The sequence below is a fragment of the Cardiocondyla obscurior genome, linkage group LG02 (genome assembly GCF_019399895.1).
Source record: "Cardiocondyla obscurior isolate alpha-2009 linkage group LG02, Cobs3.1, whole genome shotgun sequence".
Lineage (NCBI taxonomy): Eukaryota > Metazoa > Arthropoda > Insecta > Hymenoptera > Formicidae > Cardiocondyla > Cardiocondyla obscurior.
The window spans coordinates 6,095,149-6,114,883 of record NC_091865.1 but is presented as its reverse complement, the minus strand read 5'-3'; the positions used below and the strand labels follow the sequence as shown (position 1 = coordinate 6,114,883).

At 31.9% G+C, this 19,735-nt stretch overlaps 4 protein-coding genes across 9 annotated transcripts; 2 read left to right on the top strand and 2 right to left on the bottom strand.

Annotated features, from left to right (window-relative positions):
• The first annotated feature begins 58 nt into the window (after positions 1 to 58).
• Pex19 (peroxin 19) lies at positions 59 to 2,377 on the top strand. 2 transcript variants are annotated; one of them, XM_070674680.1, is made up of 6 exons: positions 59 to 253; positions 473 to 661; positions 739 to 881; positions 1,055 to 1,285; positions 1,351 to 1,596; positions 1,869 to 2,377. In XM_070674680.1, exons 1-5 carry the CDS (start codon positions 187 to 189, stop codon positions 1,573 to 1,575), a joined length of 855 nt encoding a protein of 284 aa, XP_070530781.1. In that variant the 5' UTR covers positions 59 to 186; the 3' UTR covers positions 1,576 to 1,596; positions 1,869 to 2,377. The 2 variants fall into 2 exon arrangements, with proteins under 2 accessions (XP_070530781.1, XP_070530780.1); XM_070674679.1 differs by having other exon boundaries at positions 60 to 253; positions 1,351 to 2,377.
• Positions 2,378 to 2,801: 424 nt separating this feature from the next.
• On the bottom strand, positions 2,802 to 12,276 carry Nfrkb (nuclear factor related to kappaB binding protein). Its single transcript, XM_070674671.1, has 15 exons — positions 11,988 to 12,276; positions 11,311 to 11,550; positions 10,754 to 10,986; positions 10,364 to 10,629; positions 9,894 to 10,246; positions 9,489 to 9,823; positions 9,144 to 9,392; positions 8,208 to 8,438; positions 7,919 to 8,140; positions 7,348 to 7,724; positions 6,930 to 7,247; positions 6,491 to 6,683; positions 5,545 to 6,400; positions 5,159 to 5,464; positions 2,802 to 5,070 (listed from the first exon to the last, which is right to left on the bottom strand). Exons 1-15 carry the CDS (start codon positions 11,997 to 11,999, stop codon positions 4,612 to 4,614), a joined length of 4,650 nt encoding a protein of 1,549 aa, XP_070530772.1. The 5' UTR covers positions 12,000 to 12,276; the 3' UTR covers positions 2,802 to 4,611.
• A 189-nt stretch (positions 12,277 to 12,465) lies between these two features.
• LOC139113473 (phosphatidylglycerophosphatase and protein-tyrosine phosphatase 1-like) lies at positions 12,466 to 15,790 on the top strand. Of its 3 annotated transcripts, none has more exons than XM_070674677.1 (6): positions 12,503 to 12,686; positions 12,755 to 13,057; positions 14,398 to 14,540; positions 14,617 to 14,697; positions 14,846 to 15,085; positions 15,161 to 15,790. In XM_070674677.1, exons 2-6 carry the CDS (start codon positions 12,823 to 12,825, stop codon positions 15,287 to 15,289), a joined length of 828 nt encoding a protein of 275 aa, XP_070530778.1. In that variant the 5' UTR covers positions 12,503 to 12,686; positions 12,755 to 12,822; the 3' UTR covers positions 15,290 to 15,790. The 3 variants fall into 3 exon arrangements, with proteins under 3 accessions (XP_070530777.1, XP_070530778.1, XP_070530779.1); XM_070674678.1 differs by having other exon boundaries at positions 12,513 to 12,686; positions 12,755 to 12,838; positions 15,161 to 15,404; XM_070674676.1 differs by lacking the exons at positions 14,398 to 14,540; positions 14,617 to 14,697; positions 14,846 to 15,085; positions 15,161 to 15,790 and having other exon boundaries at positions 12,466 to 12,686; positions 12,755 to 14,085.
• Alars-m (alanine--tRNA ligase, mitochondrial) lies at positions 15,458 to 19,667 on the bottom strand. 3 transcript variants are annotated; one of them, XM_070674673.1, is made up of 12 exons: positions 19,327 to 19,666; positions 19,080 to 19,253; positions 18,662 to 19,002; positions 18,217 to 18,492; positions 17,997 to 18,141; positions 17,711 to 17,883; positions 17,314 to 17,642; positions 16,956 to 17,217; positions 16,479 to 16,874; positions 16,053 to 16,403; positions 15,792 to 15,975; positions 15,458 to 15,691 (listed from the first exon to the last, which is right to left on the bottom strand). In XM_070674673.1, the coding sequence occupies exons 1-12, from the start codon at positions 19,531 to 19,533 to the stop codon at positions 15,458 to 15,460; spliced, it is 3,072 nt and encodes a 1,023-aa protein (XP_070530774.1). In that variant the 5' UTR covers positions 19,534 to 19,666. The 3 variants fall into 3 exon arrangements, with proteins under 3 accessions (XP_070530774.1, XP_070530773.1, XP_070530776.1); XM_070674672.1 differs by having other exon boundaries at positions 16,956 to 17,642; positions 19,327 to 19,667; XM_070674675.1 differs by having other exon boundaries at positions 16,956 to 17,642; positions 19,080 to 19,270; positions 19,327 to 19,460.
• Between the last annotated feature and the right edge of the window lie 68 nt (positions 19,668 to 19,735).

Sequence of the window (19,735 nt, the reverse complement as noted above, 5' to 3'; positions counted from 1 at the left end):
GAGAGAGAGAGAGAGAGAGAGAGAGAGAAGAGTGCGGAACAGAGGTTAGCTTTACTTTTCTGACAATATGCGAGATCTATCTTTCCTAAGTCTATGGATTACATGTGTCACTTGAGGTTGTGCCTGAATCTTAGCACAAGATAATTTTGTTTTTATAAATTACTAGAATAGCACAATTACGCAAATATGACGGACAAAGCTGGAGAGACAAAACGTGACACAGAAGATACAGAATTAAATGATTTGTTGGACAGTAAGTGTATTTAATTTAAAACGATCTAACTTTATCAAATTCTAGATCGTAAGTTTGGCTCTATAGGAGTTTGTAAAAGCAAATTACGATTTGTAGTTATATAATATAATGTCTTAGTAAATGTGTAACGAACTTAAGTAAAAAAAAAATCTCTTAATGTCAATGTAAATTTTCTTTTTTTATTATAACTTATATAAAATTAAAATTAATTTATCTTAGGTGCTCTACAAGATTTTGAAAAAGTATCCATATCAAATATTGAAAAAGGTAACACAGATACAAATGTATCAGATTCTGTGGAAAAAGAAACAGATAAACATGAAATGTCTGAGAACAAATGGACAGAAGATTTTTTGAAGCAAACAACCAGCCAGTTTGAAAAGGAATTGCAAAATTTATTAGAGAATGGTAAGACAATAAGTGAATAATAATTCGAGATATTTGAAAATGATAAACAGAATATGTATTACTATAATTGGTATTAGATACTGGACTGGAGGCTGCTTTTCAGAAGATTGGACAAATATCTCCCAGTGATACAGCAGATGGAAAAGACACAAACATAGATTTTCAATCAACCATTTCACAAGTTTTAAAGGATTTAACCAAAAATTCTGAAAGTCTACAGGTAATAGTATTAAAACTTTATGTCTTTATACTGTGTGAATAATATTTGGAAATAAAATTTAACATATTTAAAAAATTATAAAAGTAATAACAGTTAATAAATGGTGATATTATTTTTTATTCATCTTTCTAATAAAATTAAGTTATGATGAAAATATATAAAATACATTTCAGAATGAACCAGATGTAACAGCTATGTTCAGACAAACACCTCTTGATGGTGATGTTGGTGACATCCTGCCATTTATGCAAGGAATGATGGAGCGCCTGTTATCAAAAGAGGTTCTTTATCCATCATTGAAAGAACTGTCGGATAAATATCCAGCTTGGTTAGAAGAGCACAGAGCAACTTTGGATTCTTCTGATTTGCAGAGGTACATGAAGCAATCGGAATTGATGCAAAAGGTATGTTTATAATAATTAAATTTGTGCTAAAACTTTACAGTTAATATATTTATATCTTGTTTAAGGTGTGCATTGAATTGGAAAAAGAAAAAGAAGATGACGCAGAAGATGTCAAGCAACATCGATTTGAGTGTGTATTGAAACTTATGACGGAAATGCAAAATTATGGTCAAGCGCCTGACGATCTTATTGGTGAACAATGTTCATTTTTTCAATTTGATCCTGAAGGCAATCCTACCCTTCCATTTCCACCTGGAGTAGATTCACAGCAGGATTGTTGTATTATGTGAATGTGTAAGATGAATATCCAGGTATTTGAATATTTTTAAAACATTATATCTAATTAATCTTTTTTTATTTATATTTTGTGGAGCTCTGGTTTTCAACATATAAAGTGATAAATGTATGATCATAAGAATACAAAAATGGAAAATGTTTCAAATCTATATAGTCAAACAAAAAAGATGAACTTATTATATCGAAAAAAAACCTTTTTCTTATTCGTTTTTTAATCCATTTTCAAAAATAGCGGTTCTTTAAAACTTAAAAAAAAAAAATGAGATATTTTTACTTTTTTGTTTAGTAAAGTATTCAAGATAGTCTTGAGTATATAATGCTTTGAGTTGCTAATGGCTCTGCCAATAGATTTGACAAAGGGGAAGGCATGAACTGAAAGTCATCGATTTTAATACATTTTTTACGTAGTATTTTACGTAAGAATACTTAAACAAAATCTTAAAGCACACTTATCTGTCGTTTAAAATAAAATAAACAATACAAAGTTTCTTATGTACCATTTCTTGAAAAATCTGTAAAAAGGCGGCAGTATAGAATATCAAAATGTGTACGCAATCTTTTTTTTATTACTTTTTTTCAACTTCAAAAATTAAGTGTAAAATATATAAAATCAAGGTAATCAAAAATGATTATTTTAGTTTACAATTGTTGAATGTAATTTTGTTCTAACTTGAAACTTTTAAGTGCAATCTTTTATATATACGAAATTTATGAATATATTATATATTATGATATTTATGATTGTATTGTGTCTATATAAAATAAAATTAATAAAACGTTGATTTTTCAAAAGAATTATAATTTATCATAAAATTTTATTGAAGAGATTATTTTTTACTCGACTGGACGCAGTAATAAATGTGCCCAATTACTAGCATTATATGTCTATTTGTTACCATCATTTGTCTATTTCTTATTGTGACTCGATTGCTAATGCCATCACATGTCCATTTCTGTTGTGTCTGTTATTCATGAACGACGTATAAATTAGTTGAGTTGATTCAGCTGCAAAGGACAATTCATGGACGTAAGAATATATGAACGGAGTCTAGGCTCAGAGCCTTCCGAATATTTCCGTCCATATATTCTTACATCTTCGGAACAAGCCATCAGTTAAAAATTTATCTCTCTCCCTTTATATTTTTTAAATGTAAAAAGAGAAAGATAAATTATAAACTAATTTAGATTAATACAGTCACCTCGGGAATAAAAAACGAACTCTAGATACAAGTTTATTTACGTTAACTTTACATTTCTAGCCCAGCAAACACAGAATATAACTGTTATATAACACAGAAGTTACATGTAATATAACTATCGTTACACGTTATTTGTATTGTTTCATATTAGCAATGAGACAATGTTTTATAACAGTTGTATTACTATGTTACTTACTGGTTATGCCTGTATAACAGCAATACAACTTAAACACAATACGTTATATAACAAGTAGTGCTTGCATTACACCTATGCTATGTAACATTTTTATATGCAGATATGTTAAATTGATTACTAGACAGCGCTGCTTCTCATAAGATACATTTAGTGCAGTATACAAGGACGTCGAACACAGTACTACGAAATGTTTATCATGAAGCATACTTCTATAACGAAATAGCATATTCTTTGAATAGTAATAAGTTAAATACAATTAACGTGTACGTTACATATAACATACATGTTATATTATTTTATTACGGCAATGTAATTGTTATATTATTGTGTTTGCTGGGAATATATATGTATATCTTGCAAAATTTATATATAATTGAATTTAATTTGTTTTTCTAGCCGATTTTTCAAAAAATCTGATATTTTTTTTTATTAACAACGAAATATGCTCGGAAGTATTTTCAAACTTATGTTATAATGATCAAATTTTTACAAAAATTATTTATTTAAATGTAAATAATATATTTACAAGAATACTGCTGTTATTTAAAAGTCATATTCCAATAGTTGAATAATAAAAGTACAAAAAAATTAAATTTTAATATTAATTTAATTGTATGAATTGCAACTCATGTGAATTTTCATTACATGTTTTCGTATTTGTTCAATATATCTTATAATTTTATTACTATTCAATTTAAATGCATTTACTACAATCGCTAAGTATATTAGTACTAATCATTATAATCACATAATTAATCTGTTTTTGTATAAGACTCGCGTTAACGAAATATATATTTGTTTATATGTGTATAAATACAAATTTACACATACTTATTTCTATATACATGTAAGCACGCATATATACAAATCAAGAGGATGAAAATTATCTTGTACACATACGCGTGCGCGTGTATGTACGTATAAGATTATTTTAAAGCAGCGCTCGGAATTAGTAGCCCAGTTCGGCCGATTTCTGATCATCTCCGCTTGGTTTGGTCTCCCACTATCGCTCGAAGCTCGACGACCGGCTGCCGATCGCCCGGGAGACGCTTTAACTCAGAAGCGTTCCTATGTATATTCACGCTGAAATTATACACTTTATTAAATAAGTAATAAAATTATTTTTTTTAATTAATAACAATTACGTACATATTACTAATTTCTTATTATCATTTTTATTAAATTACTGTGTGGCCGAGTTTCAAACATATAAAATTATATATATTAAAATACATTTTTATATGTTTGAAACTCGGCTACACAGTAAAATAGTTATTAAAATAATAAAAATGTTAATAATACGAAATTAGTAATATGTAAGTAATTATATGAATTATTAATTAAAAAAAAAAGAATTTTATTAATTATTTAATAAAGTGTATGATTCTAACGTGAATATAAATAGGAACGCTCCTAAGTTAAAGCGTCTCGCGGGCGATCGGCAGCCGGCCGTCGAACTTTGAGCGATAGTAAGAGACCGAAGGCGGAGACAATCAGAAATCGGCCAAATAGGCTACTACTTCCGAGTGCTGTTTCAAAGATTTCAATCCATAATATGCACGACATACCAGTAGTCAAAGAAATAGTACGGGGTAAATTAAATATAAATATATCTGTAAATAATATCAATTCTGTCAAGGTGTGCCGTATGATGTATTTCTCGGTGATTGCGTCTGAAGATTCTGCTGTTGATTCGGCGTAGCCGTCTGTGCAGATGCTATCGTCGTAGGTGCGATAACTCGAGCGTAGACAGCACCACCCGCGGTTTTCAATCCAGTTGGTGTTGGAATCACTTTGAGTCCATGTAACGTTTTGATGTTAAGCAACTGGCTCGGCAAGATAATCGGCTGCTGCGTTTGCTGCTGCTGCTGTTGGGAGACTGGCTGTTTGCCTAATACTACGTTTCCACCGCTCGTGGTACTCACTGCAACCCCGACGTTTTTATTACTGCTCGCTAACACAATAGGTTTTCCCGCGAGTTGAGCGGTGACCATGCGTACAGTCTGAGCTTGCTGCGGCTGAGATTGTTGGTGTTGCGTGGTGACTGCTATTATTTTTGACTGATTAGCAGATGCTTGCGCTTGCGGCACCACCTGTAAATATTTATATAATATTACTAATTATTATACATCTTATTCAATGAACAAAAATGTATCTTTATAACATATAAAATGCACTTACTTGATATTGAGCTTGTATGACCTGTTTGCCTTGTCTATTAAGTTGATTAGCATGACCAGCAGCTGTGGTCAGTTTCAACCCTTTCTGAGCCAGTAAACTTTCGACAGAAATAATTTGTCCCCCGCTATTGTTTGTTAAAACTTTTGCAAGTATTTTTTGCTGTTGCTGTTGATGATGATGAGGCGATTGTTGTATTTGCACGGCAATCGGTTTTCCTCCGATTTGTGCAATTATACGTTGCATTCCTGGAGTTTGTTGTACAGGCTGCTGTTGATTAGTCGTGACTCGTTGCTGCTGCTGCTGCTGCTGAAATTGAAATAAAATTTAAATTTATAATTTTAAAGCAGATACTAACCGTAATAAAAACGAAGTTTGCTTGCAGATACCTTAAGTTGTTGTTGCTGCTGTTGTAATTGTTGCTGTTGCGATTGATTATTCGAGGGTGAGGATTGTTTAATGAATATAGTTTGGCCTTGAAGACCGTGACTTGTGAGTAACGATTTAATTTGACTTGGGCTAAGTAATTTAATTTGCGATGCCAAAAGAGTTTTGCTTGGTAAAACATGCTGCTGCTGGTGTGGTTGCGGCTGCGGTTGTGGCGCCTGCGGCTGTGACGGCTGCGGCTGCTGCTGCTGCTGTTGTTGTAACAGCTGCTGCTGCTGCTGCTGGTGCTGCTGCTGTTTTATATTAGCAGTTTGTAAAATGCTTTTCCCTGTTTGATTTGTTGCTACAGCCGTCTGCTGCTGTGGTTGACTTTGCGTTTTTGTAGATGATGATATCGTCGTTAAATTTGTTGTATTTCCATTTATTACGTTGGAATTATTACTAGTTGAAATGGATTGTTGCGCAGATTGCAACACAGAATGTCCAGATAATCGAATAGTTTGCAGGCCAGCAGATGTAGATACTTGAATTTGGTGATGTGGAAAATTGTGTTGATTTGATTGCAATAGACTTTGAGTGTTCGTCTTTAGTACAGCGATTGGTTTCCCTCCAACAGATGTTTTTTTCACCATTGTTATCGGAGCAAGCTGCGATTTTGTGTCCAATGCAACGTCATCTCTTTCTACGCTTATTGGATTTGTAATTGATGAAGTCGCGATTGATGCAACAGAAACAGGAGTATTAACGGTAGGAATCGCTGATGTGCTAGCAGTCATTTCTACATTAGTATTAACGGAATGTTCAGCGGATATATAATGGTCAGTAATAATTTTTTCTTCAGTTTTACGCTGTTCTTTTCTGTAAAAAAAAAAAAAAATAAATAAATAAATATGCAGTTCTTTTTTTTCGAATACATTGCACAATTTGAAATAAATATAAAATACTTACTTAGGTATAACAGACTGCATAGGTATACTAGCCGTTCGCCTTTCTTTTTTAAGAATAATTTCCTTGGTATTCGGAGATTGTTCTTTATTTAAATTGGTTGATTTCAGAACTGGCTGCACTACTTTATTTCGCGACGTATTTCCACCGTTTTTCTTATTTTTCGCAATACCTTGTAATTGTTGATGAACCATTTCTATAAAAGATTAAAAAATATCTTGATATTATCATATAAATTAATTTAAATTGTAAATACTTTAGAAATATCTGCGTTATAATACAGGGCGAATGAATGAAAGTAAATCGTTACTGACCGAGCGCTCCGTATTGTATAGCATTATATAGCGTTAATTAAAGTTTAGTCGGTAAGTTTAGTCGGTCTGCTTCCATCCATTACGATTCACTCTATATATATGAATGAAATAAAAAAGTAAATAATAACCAAATTCAGATTCAGATCGTCCTCGATGAAGATAAAGCCACTCTTTTCGGCGAGGGTAATATCTAACACAGGGATCGGTCTCATAATGTAACCTATCAAGTGCTCCCGATACCACAGAATGGAGATAACCTTCCTTCTCATCGTTATCTTGTTCAATAATATATTGCGAATCCTTGAGTAGTTGACAAATATCAGCTCGAGTCCCTTCACCATTAGGAAGTCGGGCAGTGGCATCTCTAACTAGTGCCAAAATTGTTACAAAGTTTGGACGATCTGGCACCAATAACGAATGTCCTCGAGCTTTCGCTTGTCCCGTAGCTTGATATAAAAAATAAAATTAATATGTATTTACGATGCAAAAAATTTTTTTTAATTAAGAATTTAATATTCTGCATAATAAATCTTGATTTAAACATACCAACATTATGTTGATAAATTCCTTTAACGGGACCAACTACGGATGCATAACCGTGCATGCGATAAGTAAATGCCTTATGAGGTGCAGCGTAACGCATACGCTCTTGTCTTCGGAATTCTTCACGTTCATCTGTTGTAGATGGACGGACTTTCCATTCCGTGGGAAATAACGGTCGAGGTGGTTCCCAATCAGTTCCAGCAGCATTAGAGTCTACATTAGTAGGTTCTAGTGCTGGACTTCCACTTCTACAACTTTGCACGACCCCGCTTGTAATCGTATTGCTGCTCGTATTATTGTTCGAGGGGATTTGAGACTGCTGTGACTTTATAGTAGTCACAGTAGTTGTTGTCGGAGTATATGGCGACGTCAATGAGTCTCTGCAGAAACATAATTGTTGAATTAAATATTTCCCAATTAATTTAGAAAAGATAAATATGAAAATTTATAAAAGTAGTTAAATAAAATAAGCAATTTAATGGAATAAAAAAAAAGCAAGCTTAATTATTTAATGCTATTGTATTATAAGAATCTAAAATAAAATACTAAAGGGCTATTCGCCACCGATTCTTACTTGTACATAAGGAATTTTGTACATAGATCTTGCAATCGGGTATCGGAGTCTCTCCCAGCGCCGATCCATGCATATACGCCTCGACCTTTATTTTCCAGATAGGGCACAAGCTCTTGATCTCGTTCTTGTCGCTGATCTACATCTGGAGAATACATCAATTCACCCGCAAGAAATCCCAGAGCCGATGGTACTAAAATAGGCCACGAAGGTACCAAAGAATACCTGCAACATCAATTGTGCAATTAAAAAATGCTACTTATGATCGAGCAAATTACAATAGTTATATTACCAGTCGTTTAAAGGTGAAATGGGATTGCCTTGCCACTGTGTTATTGCTTCTTTCATTTCTGCTGTACTCATTCGATATTCTCCTTTCGAAGTGAAAGCATCCCGCAGCAGAGAAAAGAAGCACGTGTGAGTTTCTTGCATTAATTCTGCGCCATTATTAACATCTATGCTTTCATTAACTGGTACAATCATTTTCGTTTCAGACATGGATATAGTTCTCTCATTTTCGCACCTATAATGTCAATTATAATTTGGTTTAAATCAGCGCTCGAAATTAGTAGCCCAGTTCGGCCGATTTCTAAATGTCTCCGCCTTCGGTCCGTTACTATCGCTCTAAGTTCGACGGCCGGCTGTCAATCGCTCGCGAGACGCTTTAATTTAGAAGCGTTCCTATTTATATTCACGTTAGAATCATACACTTTATTAAATAATTAATAAAATTCTTTTTTTTTAATTAATAATTCATATAATTACATATTACTAATTTCGTATTATTAACATTTTTATTATTTTAATAATTATTTTACTGTATAGCCGAGTTTCAAACATATAAAAATGTATTTTAATATATATAATTTTATATGTTTGAAACTCGGCCACACAGTAAAATAATTATTAAAATAATAAAAATGTTAATAATACGAAATTAGTAATATGTAAGTAATTATATGAATTATTAATTAAAAAAAAAAGAATTTTATTAATTATTTAATAAAGTGTATGATTCTAACGTGAATATAAATAGAAACGTTCCTAAGTTAAAGCGTCTCGCGGGCGATCGGCAGCCGGCTGTCGAACTTTGAGCGATAATAAGGGACCGAAGGCGGAGACAATCAGAAATCGGCCGAACTGGGCTACTAGTTTCCGAGCGTTGGTTTAAATGTTTTACTTATCGATTAAATTACAATTATTATTTTCTACATAATAATTGACTTACTTAACGTCGTCGAGTATGTCGATTCCGTCATCAAGCTGGATCGGTAATTGCATCATATCAATACTATCTAAATCGAGCTCTTTCTTAGATTCATTTTCCTCTTCTTCCTCAGTTTCAGCCAACACATCTTCATTTACACACAAATTTAGTTCAGTCTTGACTTTGTCATATTCCATATCCTCAACTTCCTTTTTTATCTCCGATATATTGGGTACTATAGGTTTACTACTTTTTTGAATTACCGGAGTGCTGTAAAAAAGAAATGTAAAGGGAATGTTAATTATTAAAATTAAATATAAAAGATTACTCTTTTGATACTTTACATGTATAACTATTCATAATTACGTTTTCTTTTTAGCTGCTTGAGGTGAGACTTCGTATGTTTCAACAGGTTCCGACTTGACAGGTGTTGTTATTTTATTGTAATCCACATCTATAATAGGTTGTCTATTGTCATCTGTTATATTAAAGTAGTCATTATCATTTTCATGTTTCAAAGAATTGGAGTTTGCCAATTTTGGAACGGGCGGGCACAACGAGTTTTGTTCCAATTTAATTTTCTTCTTGGCGGACGTAATCTTCATAGAATTACCAATTGTAAGTTTCTGCTTTTGACCAATTTGTGATCGTTGTGTGAGATCGGCAAGCGCAATTCCTTGGGTATTCAACTCCGGATGAAGCTACGTATGTATTTTAATTAGTTAATATTACTTAAATAATTAAAATAAAGTAATGAAATATTATACATACATCACGACGGGCACGTCGTTTCTTATGCGCGATCAGCATAGCACGATAAGTCTCTTCCGTTTGTTCGCGTACAAATAATGATCTATTAGAAGCGTACTCCATTCGTTGCAAGGTGGAAAATACAGGTCGAATTGTATCATCCTCACAATTAAGTTGTACGCCTTTAACAGATAATCCCTGAAGATTCATTGTAAAACGGCGTTTTCTCTTTTGCTTGGCGCCAGTCATTTGATAACGAGGATAATTCTCTTCATTTTCGGACGTTGTGTCGGCGGATAATCTCGTGCTAGTCCTGAGTTCTGCTCGGACCGCGTTTAGTTCATCCAAATAGCGCAACTGAGTCTTTTCTTCAACTATTGTTAATTATTTTTATAATACCGTTTGCCCAATCGTTACATACTTCTCTGCCAAATGGCCGAAGTATTGAAAGAAATATAACGCTCAAAGGAAATCAAACACAAAATACTCACCTATTATTGGTTTTGATTTGCGCCAGTAAAGTTTAGAAATTGTTCGGTTTATCGGCTGATTAAAGCCTTGCTTGTATGCATTTGATAACAAACTTTCTCGTGACTTTAACAATTGACTTGCCAATTCGTATGACCGTTTCCGTTCTTCGAACAATGATCTCCTTTTCTGCGCTTTGCGAACTAAACCGCGTATTTTCTTGATGTCAGGACGATAGTGGCCAGAGGAAAGATGATTGTGAAATGTATCCAATGCTGTTATACCAAATCTAAAAATATATATTGTTTTGTATTACATTTTATTATATATTCCAATAAAATCGATTTTCTGACGTAATTTTTTTTTTTTTTTTTTTTTTTTTACGAAAGAAAGAGAAGTTTAATTATTATTACCTATCGTTTTCTCTATTGAATAACATTTGCAATGACTTTTCCATTTGTGCCTCAATATTGGAATCTTTTGGAAAAGTAGGTAAAAGATTGTATAATGTTTCTCGTTGACTTTCAGTAAGCCATTCATTCCAGAAACGTGGATAATCCAACATCTCCTTAAAAATACTAAAATGTTCACAAAGATCCTGTGGTAGTTTCACTTTAATATTGGCAGCAATACAAGTTTCCCATCTCTAAAAATCAATTTTATTTATATATAAATTTTTATTTCAGAAAGAACTATACAATTAAAACTATAAAATAAAATAAAATAAAATAAAATAAAATAAAATAAAAAGTTGTTTTTTGCCATTATTTATGATGCCATAGGAAATTGGCATCTTATATTTTAATTTTGTAAATCTAAATCAACAGAACAATTTTTAAAACTTATCAAAAACTATAAAACTCTTTCAAGTACAAAAAAACTTGTAAAGAAATCTTTCATCTTTTAATAATATGATGCCAATTCCAAACAGAAATAAAGGATTTAAACAAAAACATAATACTAATCTCACCAATGCATCAGGATTTTCAATATATTCTGTATTTTCATTTTCATCCTCATCTTCCTCTGCAGAGCTATGACTTTCACTGCTGCTTGTGGCATGATCCTCAGCGCTATCTTGCTCACTATCACTTGTTGTACTGCTACCACTCATACTACTACTGCTGCTGTCAGTTCTGGAATCATGTGTTGACACTTCTTCTTCATCTTCCTCTGCTCCACTATCTCCACCAGCAGAACATTCATCAATCTATACAAGTAAGCAATGTTAATCACATTTATCAATGTATTTCAGCAATATATTATGACCTTAAAGACATCACTAGTGCATACTTGTAATAAGTATGTACATGTATACCAAAGTCCACTGATCATAAATGTACAATAATGTACAATTAAGTATATATACTAATACATCTAATAAAATTTAGCAAAATAAATCAAATTAATTTTCATTATTTGTTTCTATCTTTTAATTTTTTATGTTATATATTTTAAAGCGTTAAAAAAAAATAATTATAATTTACATCATATAAAGCATGACCATAAATTATATCGAAATTAGAGTGCAATCTATAACATTAAAAATATATAAAAACTTAAATTTGAATAAAATTGGATGACACTTTAGATAATCATAATGATAAATATAGATATTGTATTAATATCATAATAATAAAAACCAACCTCCATTTCCATAGCTTTTCAGCTTTGTGCACTTTTTCCGTAGTTCGTGCAGTATTTGTCAAAAAATAATGATCCTCACTACTAATTATCTGTATATAATGACAGTGTTACTTGATTCAGCAAACACAGGAAAAGAGCTCTCTGAGATATTTTTCTATATATAAGCACTTATACACGTATATATGAATAATTACTACAAACAAATATTATATAATCGTTATCGAGACTTTTCGTTCCTGGAACAACAACCCTTTACCATTTTTTAACCATGACATTGATCACAATGACAACAATATTTTAAGCAAACGATACGATCTGTGATTTCAGAGTTTTTCTTGAGGTTAGCCATAGATGTTGAAATATGTGAATGGAGCCATAGTAGATACCGTAGAGACCATAGAAGACGGCCAGGGAGAATGAAGGGAGAGCGGAGCAAATAGTGTTCTCTATCCTGATTGGTCTCGCCATTTATAGCGCTGTGCACCATTTTTACTAACGCAAAGAAACCTTTTTTTTTTTTTTATTACTTACTTAACCTTGGTTAATCTAGGTTCATCTGGGTTAATTTACATGCCAGCACTTATCTTCTCGCCGGTCTCATGTTACTTGCCGTTATTATTATTAAGCAGGAACGCTTTACGCTTTTGTATTGCATATTGATTTGTAACAATTACCTCTTGAGACGAGAAACTTTCTAAGGTATTTTTAGGGAATGCATCATTTCGTTCTTTTCAAAAAGATAATTAATGTTTGTTAATGTTTTACAGTTGATGAGAAGGAACGATCGTTTAGGAACGTATTATCAAAGTTTTCGAGCGTACGTCGAGAGAGCACGATGTCGAACAATGGAGGTAAAGTAGTCGCTAATCTGAGGCAAAAATTTGTGTCGCCAAGCAATGTATTGCAATGGTTTCCCGGCCACATGGCAAAGGGTCTAAAACAGATGCAGCAGCGATTGAAAAGCGTCGACTGCATCTTAGAGGTTCACGACGCACGAGTGCCGATTTCCGGGCGTTACGCGGACTTCAGCAGGACTTTGCTCGGCGTGAAGCCACACATATTTCTGCTAAGTAAAAAAGATCTGATCGATAAGAACCATATAAAAAGTATATCCTCAGCGTTGAACAGAGAGGGACTGTCCAATGTAATTTTCGCGAATCTTAAAAATGATCGATGCAAAGGCGCCAAACAAGTTTTACCACTGGCGCATAAGTTAATATCAAATTCTCAGCGTTATAATAGAGCGCAAGAAGAAGCTTATTCCATGATGGTAATTGGCGTGCCTAATGTTGGAAAGTCCTCTCTGATTAATCGTTTGAGGGGCCTTCATCTTCACCTGGGCCAAGCTACCAATGTTGGCGCAGTGCCTGGTATCACGCGATCTGTATTGACTCATATAAAAATCTCAGAAGACCCATTAGTGTATCTGATTGATACACCAGGTATTCTAGCTCCTACTATCAAAGATCTTCATGCTGGCATGAAACTGGCCTTAGTTGGATGTGTGCAAGATCACATAGTAGGATCGTACGTGCTTGCGGATTATCTGCTATTCTGGCTAAATAAGAACGGTCGATTTGAATATGTAGAAAAATTAGGTTTGTCAGAACCAAATGACAGTATAATATATGTGCTTACGTTTATTGCCGCAAAACAGGGAAAAACTGTAAAAATCAAGACTTCCAAAGGTCACTTAGAAATCAAGCCAGATTTAAAATTTGCAGCAGATTATTTTCTTACTTTATTTAGGAAAGGAGACTTGGGATTTTATTGCTTGGATATAGATTTACTCGAGTCATCAGAAAACCAGCAACGTAACTTAGCTTAATGAGAATTATATGTAAATATATTTGTACATATCTATTTACGGAAGTAGTTTTTTAGTTAAAAAAAACATTCTATAATTTTGAAAAAATGTCTCTTTTTTTTTTTCATTTCATCGTTGTATGTAAAATCAAGTAATATGCATGATCGATGTAAAAATGTCGAATCATTTTGAACGCTTTATAACGTATGTTAAAAAAAGATGTTTTTTAAATAAAGTTTTTACAAATATATGGAAATGTGATAGCCCGTTGAAAAAAAAAAAAACGTATTGCATCACAGTTTTCCCCACCAGTTTTCTTATGGTCCTCTCACATTCTTTTCACGTAAGTGGGTCAGTTGGACCACGTATATTCACCTTTATCATGGAAAACACTTATTCTGTGTCTTTTTCCTGTTAAAACTTACACGCGCGAACTCGTCTGTTGTAATAATAATCGAGAAATTATAAATTTAATTGATTTTTTCGTGAGATTTATCGTTATGCTGATTGGAAATCTCAAGACGAAGATACACAAGTTTTTAAACTTTTAGAGGTATTTAAATTTTTACTCAAGCTAACGCTTTTCTTGAAATTTATTTTTAGGAAAAATGTTTGCAAGAGTGACGTTTTATCCATCTTTATTGTATAATGTCGTCATGGAAAAGATTACGACTCGGAACTGGTACGATAGAATGGATGAAACCGTTATATTGGGCGCCTTACCGTTTCGCCGAGAGACTAAACAGGTATGTTTCAATAAATTTATGTTTATATAAAAAAAAAAAAAAATCATTTATTTTAATTTTTTTTTTAATTTCTTAGTTAATCGAGAAGGAAAATATTAAGGGTGTTGTATCGATGAACGAGGATTACGAGTTATCTTTGCTGTCCAATACAGAAAACGTACGTAGCAGTATGATTTAAGTCTTGATATTATTATCTAAAGTATAGGGAGAATTAGTATAATTACTAATTAATAATATTTAACGAAATAAAAAATTAATTTGCACATGTCTAAGGAAATAACATATTCTTATTTCCTTCCATTCAGGAATGGCGTAAACACAACATAGAATTTCTTCAATTGTGTACAACGGATATCTTTTCGGCACCTTCTCAGGAAAAATTGCAGAAGGGTGTAAATTTTATTAATAAATTCCGCAACGTATCGAGTAAAAAATTAGGTGATACAGGTATTATCGATGGTAGCGATAATCCTGGCTCAGTTTATGTTCATTGTAAAGCAGGAAGGACAAGAAGTGCGACATTAGTCGGATGTTATTTAATAACGGTAAAATTATATGACATACTTAAATTTGATATGATTAAATTCTGTCATTACTGATAGTAAAATATCCTTTTCTAGAAAAATAATTGGACACCTGAAAAAGCAGTAGACTTCATGCGGAAGAAAAGACCACATATATTGCTCCATACAGCACAATGGTCTGCGCTCGAAGAATTTCACGCGAAACATATAGAACCTAAATCTTAGCTAAAAATTTTTTATATGTTTTCTTTGTTACTGTTTTTTAAAAAATTAATTAATACAAATGAAAGATTTATAAAACAGATAAATAAAAGCCTATTTTAGAAACTACGTCAAATAATTACATATAAATATTAATTTGAATGGGAAAAAAACGAGAAGATTAAATGTACATTATCGAACAATATTATTTAACTTTACTTTTTTTACATGCATAGATGCAAATTTGGTTGCCTCTGTAATTGCTTTTTCCATACGTATTTGAAAATTATTATTTGATACTTTTGTAGATTTCATACTTGCAACTAGCATGGGTTTAAATCCTTTAATAGGTCCATATTCTGCATTAAAAATCTGAAGAACGATATTCATCCAAGTTTGTGCGTTAAATTCATCGGAGACTGTTGCCTAAAAAAAGTAGTACAGTTACTTAGTTATTTTTTTATTATACATTTTATATTGTTATGTCATTATATCTACATTTGGGAAATATATGAATAACAGATACCTGTGGTATAGAACACCTTGCTTTTACAAATCCATTTGTACAAGATAGAATCAATATTGGCATCCCAGAAAAGAGCGATACAATTTCGTGTAACGACAAATATGTAGGATTTTTATTTAAGCAATGCACGATAAAACAAGATGACAAATCTGCGGTATTAGTGATTTCACGAGTTACAGAGTCTCTATAAAATAATTATTAAGAATTATTTAAAATTAAATAAATTACTCAAATATCGTTTATGTATAACACATTACATACTTTTCCATTTCTTTTTCTCGCAGCCATATCGTCTTTTTTAAATTCTCCAAATGCGTCAAGCACTTCTCTTTAATTAAATAAGGTAACTGTACATGCTGATCATTAATTTCTTGTTTTAATCGATTTAGTTCTGTATTAAATAGTTCGTACGTGAATTTGCCATTTTGTAAAGCCTTTTCTAACTCTATAATTCTTTGATACATTTTTTCACCAGCCCGTTTTATGTCTAAAGCTCTCTCACCAACAACAGCTTTGACAGTACGTTTTGTTGCTCCTTTTGAGGTATATGTTAAAAAACAAAAATGTTGCAGTACTTTTGTATTATGAACATGCGTACCGCAGCACGTCTCCCTAAACGAAAGCAATTTATATTATTGTAAAATTAGAACATTTTTTACTATTTAAAATTCAAACTTAAGTACTAACTTCGTTTTCAAGTCGTCAGTGTTTATTTCTACGATTCTAATGCCGGTGTAAGGATATATTTCTCCTGGGACTAATGTAACATCATTTTGCTTTAACAGTTCGAGCGAATTGACAGTTTGTACAATCGTTGTAGCGTGAGATTTTATAATATTGTTAATGCAATCTTCCACTTTCCTAATTTGCTCCGATGTAAGTTGCTCGCCAAATGAATTGAACTGAAATCTCAAATTATTTGTCTCGACTGTGCACCCACATTGATAAATTACTTGCATAACTTGCTTTAAAGCAGCATTTAGTAAATGTGCTGCTGTATGATGTTGCATTGCTCCAACACGAATATTTGGTTCTATATTAACTAAACAATTATCATCTATTTGTAAATACAACTCCGATGTGCTAGAAAACAGATGTATAATTTTGTATATTTAAATAAAAATAAGTCTTATAATTTTATTTAAATATATCAAAAATACTTACAGCAAATTTGTTTTAGCGAAATGTCCAAAATGAATTACATAGCCATTGATTTTTCTGGCATTGTCTATATTAAAAATTAAATTTTTAATACGAATGGTTCCTTTATCTGAAACTTGGCCACCTTCTAATGAGTAACATGTAGTCTTGTCTAGTATGATTCCAATCTCATTTGGATTGTTTATTAACTTATCAACAGTTATTTTATCGTCAATCTTATTAACTTGTGTGATATTAGAATTATTTTTACTTGCGATTAATTCTCCTACAATATATGAAAAAACAAAATTTAATGTTAGAGTTACATTGTTTAATTTAACCGGAATGTATAACAAAAAATTATGACTTAGTTTTACATTACCATCGAGAATAATGCCAACGAGTTTACTGTTAAGCGCTGGAAATTTATAAGTGTTGTCGTCGTACACATAATTGTACTTGAATGAGTCGTCCGTCTTAGATATATTATTTTTTTCAAGTATTTGCAAAGATTCTTTACTAATTATAGTACTGTGTTGGTTTAATCCAATTTTGGATTGATATTTACGCTTATTAAGCTGCTCTTCAAAATCAATTTCATCAAAGTATAATGATTCGATCTGTGCTAATTCTGCTATAGTTTCCGAATTAAGACCGTACGTATCGTACAATTTAAATGCGACACTCCCAGTTAACACGTTAGTTTTACGTCTGCATATAATAACACGGGTCATTATAAATATATGTTATATCGCATTAAAAAATTTATAAATACTTACAATTCTTTCAACATAGATTGCAAATTTTTGTAGCCATCAACTAGGCCAGGTGCCATCCCATCGGAGATTGCTGTTAATTCGGGACGAGTTTCAACTATTTTATTCCACGTTTTGCCGGAAGTATCTCGTAATCTTTTCAACAGATCTTCTTCATAATTTATTATCCTTTGCACCTGATAATAAATTGCATCTAATAATTATCATTAGTTTACGTAAAATATCTTAATAAAACAATTTAACAGCCCTCTCATTTTAATGTACATTTTAATGATTCTAATTATTTTACCTGTTTTAATTTAGTATGCAATTCTGGATAAACTACACCCAAATTATCCGCTACATTGTACACAAGTTCTGAAACTATACCAGTTTTTTTGAAGATTTTCTCCCCTGTATCTATCGCATTTCGTAACACTCTCCGTAATTTTGGACTGAAATTACGTAAGTAAATTAAAAATAACAAATATATAAATTTATTATATTAAATAAATGTATTAAAATCATACTGCTGTTCAGGTAACATATCGTCAGCTAACGCAATAGTAATCATTCTTGCATGATCAGCTAGTATTCTATAACCGTAATCAATTTTGTTTGTAGTCTCGAACGTTCCCTTATATTCAGGAGCATTCGATTGCTTTTGTATCGCATTAAACAATGGCTGGAAAAGGTCTGTATCGTAATTTGATTTTTTTCCTTGTAGGAAGGTAACTAATCGTTCAAGTCCCATGCCTGTATCAATATGATGATTTGGTAAAGGTACTATATATCCATTTGCAAGCCTAACATAAAATATTATGATATTGAATAAATTATGCAGTCTCATATTAATTGATAGAATTAATTCGATAAAAGATAAGAAAAATAATTAATGAAAAATATGCTGCATAATATAACTTTAAAATTTATAAATATACTTATATTGTATTTAAATCTAATTTTATAAATTACTTTTCGTATTGAATGAAAACGATGTTCCATAATTCCATAAGATCTGCATATCCTTTATTTACTCGTTCCGATTGATTAGTTGAACGTTTCAAATAGTCAATGTGTATCTCTGTACAAGGTCCACAGGGACCTGATACCCCCATTTCCCAAAAATTATCATTTATACCAAAAGGTAAAACTTTATATTCTGGTAGACCAAGTTTCAACCAAATCTCTTTACATTCTAGGTCTGGACTCAAACCTAATTTTTCATTACCACTAAAATATGTTATATACAAATATTCTTTGGGTATGCCATATACATTTGTTAATAAATCCCAGGCATAAAAGCAGGCTTCTTCCTAAAAGCAATCATATTACATAAATAATTACGAGTGAAAGCAAACAAGTGAATATAATATTATCTTTTGTATTATACTTTGAAATAATTTCCAAAGGACCAGTTGCCAAGCATTTCAAAAAAGGTATGGTGATAACTATCATTGCCAACAGCACTTAGATCGTTATGTTTTCCACCGACTCTGATACACTTTTGAAAGTTTACGACTTTTGTTGCAGGAGGTTCGTAATAATTTAAAAAAATTCCTTTAAACTGAAAAATAAACAGAACTATGCATCAGTAGGTTTGCTGTCAAAGACAATAGTTTTAAAATTAAAAAGTTTACCTGGTTCATGCCAGCGTTGATAAATGCCAGCGACTGATCATTAATCGGACAAACAGGGCTAGAGCGAATAAAGCTATGATTTAAATTTGTTGTAAAGTACTCTAGAAATTCGTTCCTGATTAGGTTAGCCGGTTTATTGTTGGTGAATTGACTGTATAAACGAATAGATCTAAACGAGATCATTCTTCTCGTTATAGAATTCGTCATTATTTGTAATTAATAAATAATAAAAAACAATTAACTTTCGCGAAGCGACGTAAAGTTCCACCACGTAGGCGCATCAAGAGATGACATTAAACGAGGTAGTGATATGAGTTAACCTAACCGACGCAAAAATTCTAAGTTGATCTAATAATATAAATTGATAATAAGTCAAATAAATACTAATTATTGGACATATTTTAATAAA

Coding starts and splice junctions, on each gene's coding strand:
- Nfrkb (XM_070674671.1), bottom strand. Junction 10,247..10,363: donor CAAATCAAAACCAATAATAG/GTGAGTATTTTG, acceptor AATTAACAATAG/TTGAAGAAAAGACTCAGTTG. Junction 5,071..5,158: donor TCATACAAGCTCAATATCAA/GTAAGTGCATTT, acceptor AAATATTTACAG/GTGGTGCCGCAAGCGCAAGC.
- Alars-m (XM_070674672.1), bottom strand. CDS start 19,533: ATGACGAATTCTATAACGAGAAGAATGATCTCGTTTAGATCTATTCGT. Junction 18,493..18,661: donor GTTTTCATTCAATACGAAAA/GTAATTTATAAA, acceptor ATTTTATGTTAG/GCTTGCAAATGGATATATAG. Junction 16,404..16,478: donor ACTGACGACTTGAAAACGAA/GTTAGTACTTAA, acceptor GCTTTCGTTTAG/GGAGACGTGCTGCGGTACGC.
- LOC139113473 (XM_070674676.1), top strand. CDS start 12,823: ATGTCGAACAATGGAGGTAAAGTAGTCGCTAATCTGAGGCAAAAATTT.
- Pex19 (XM_070674680.1), top strand. CDS start 187: ATGACGGACAAAGCTGGAGAGACAAAACGTGACACAGAAGATACAGAA. Junction 882..1,054: donor AAAATTCTGAAAGTCTACAG/GTAATAGTATTA, acceptor AATACATTTCAG/AATGAACCAGATGTAACAGC. Junction 1,286..1,350: donor AATCGGAATTGATGCAAAAG/GTATGTTTATAA, acceptor ATCTTGTTTAAG/GTGTGCATTGAATTGGAAAA.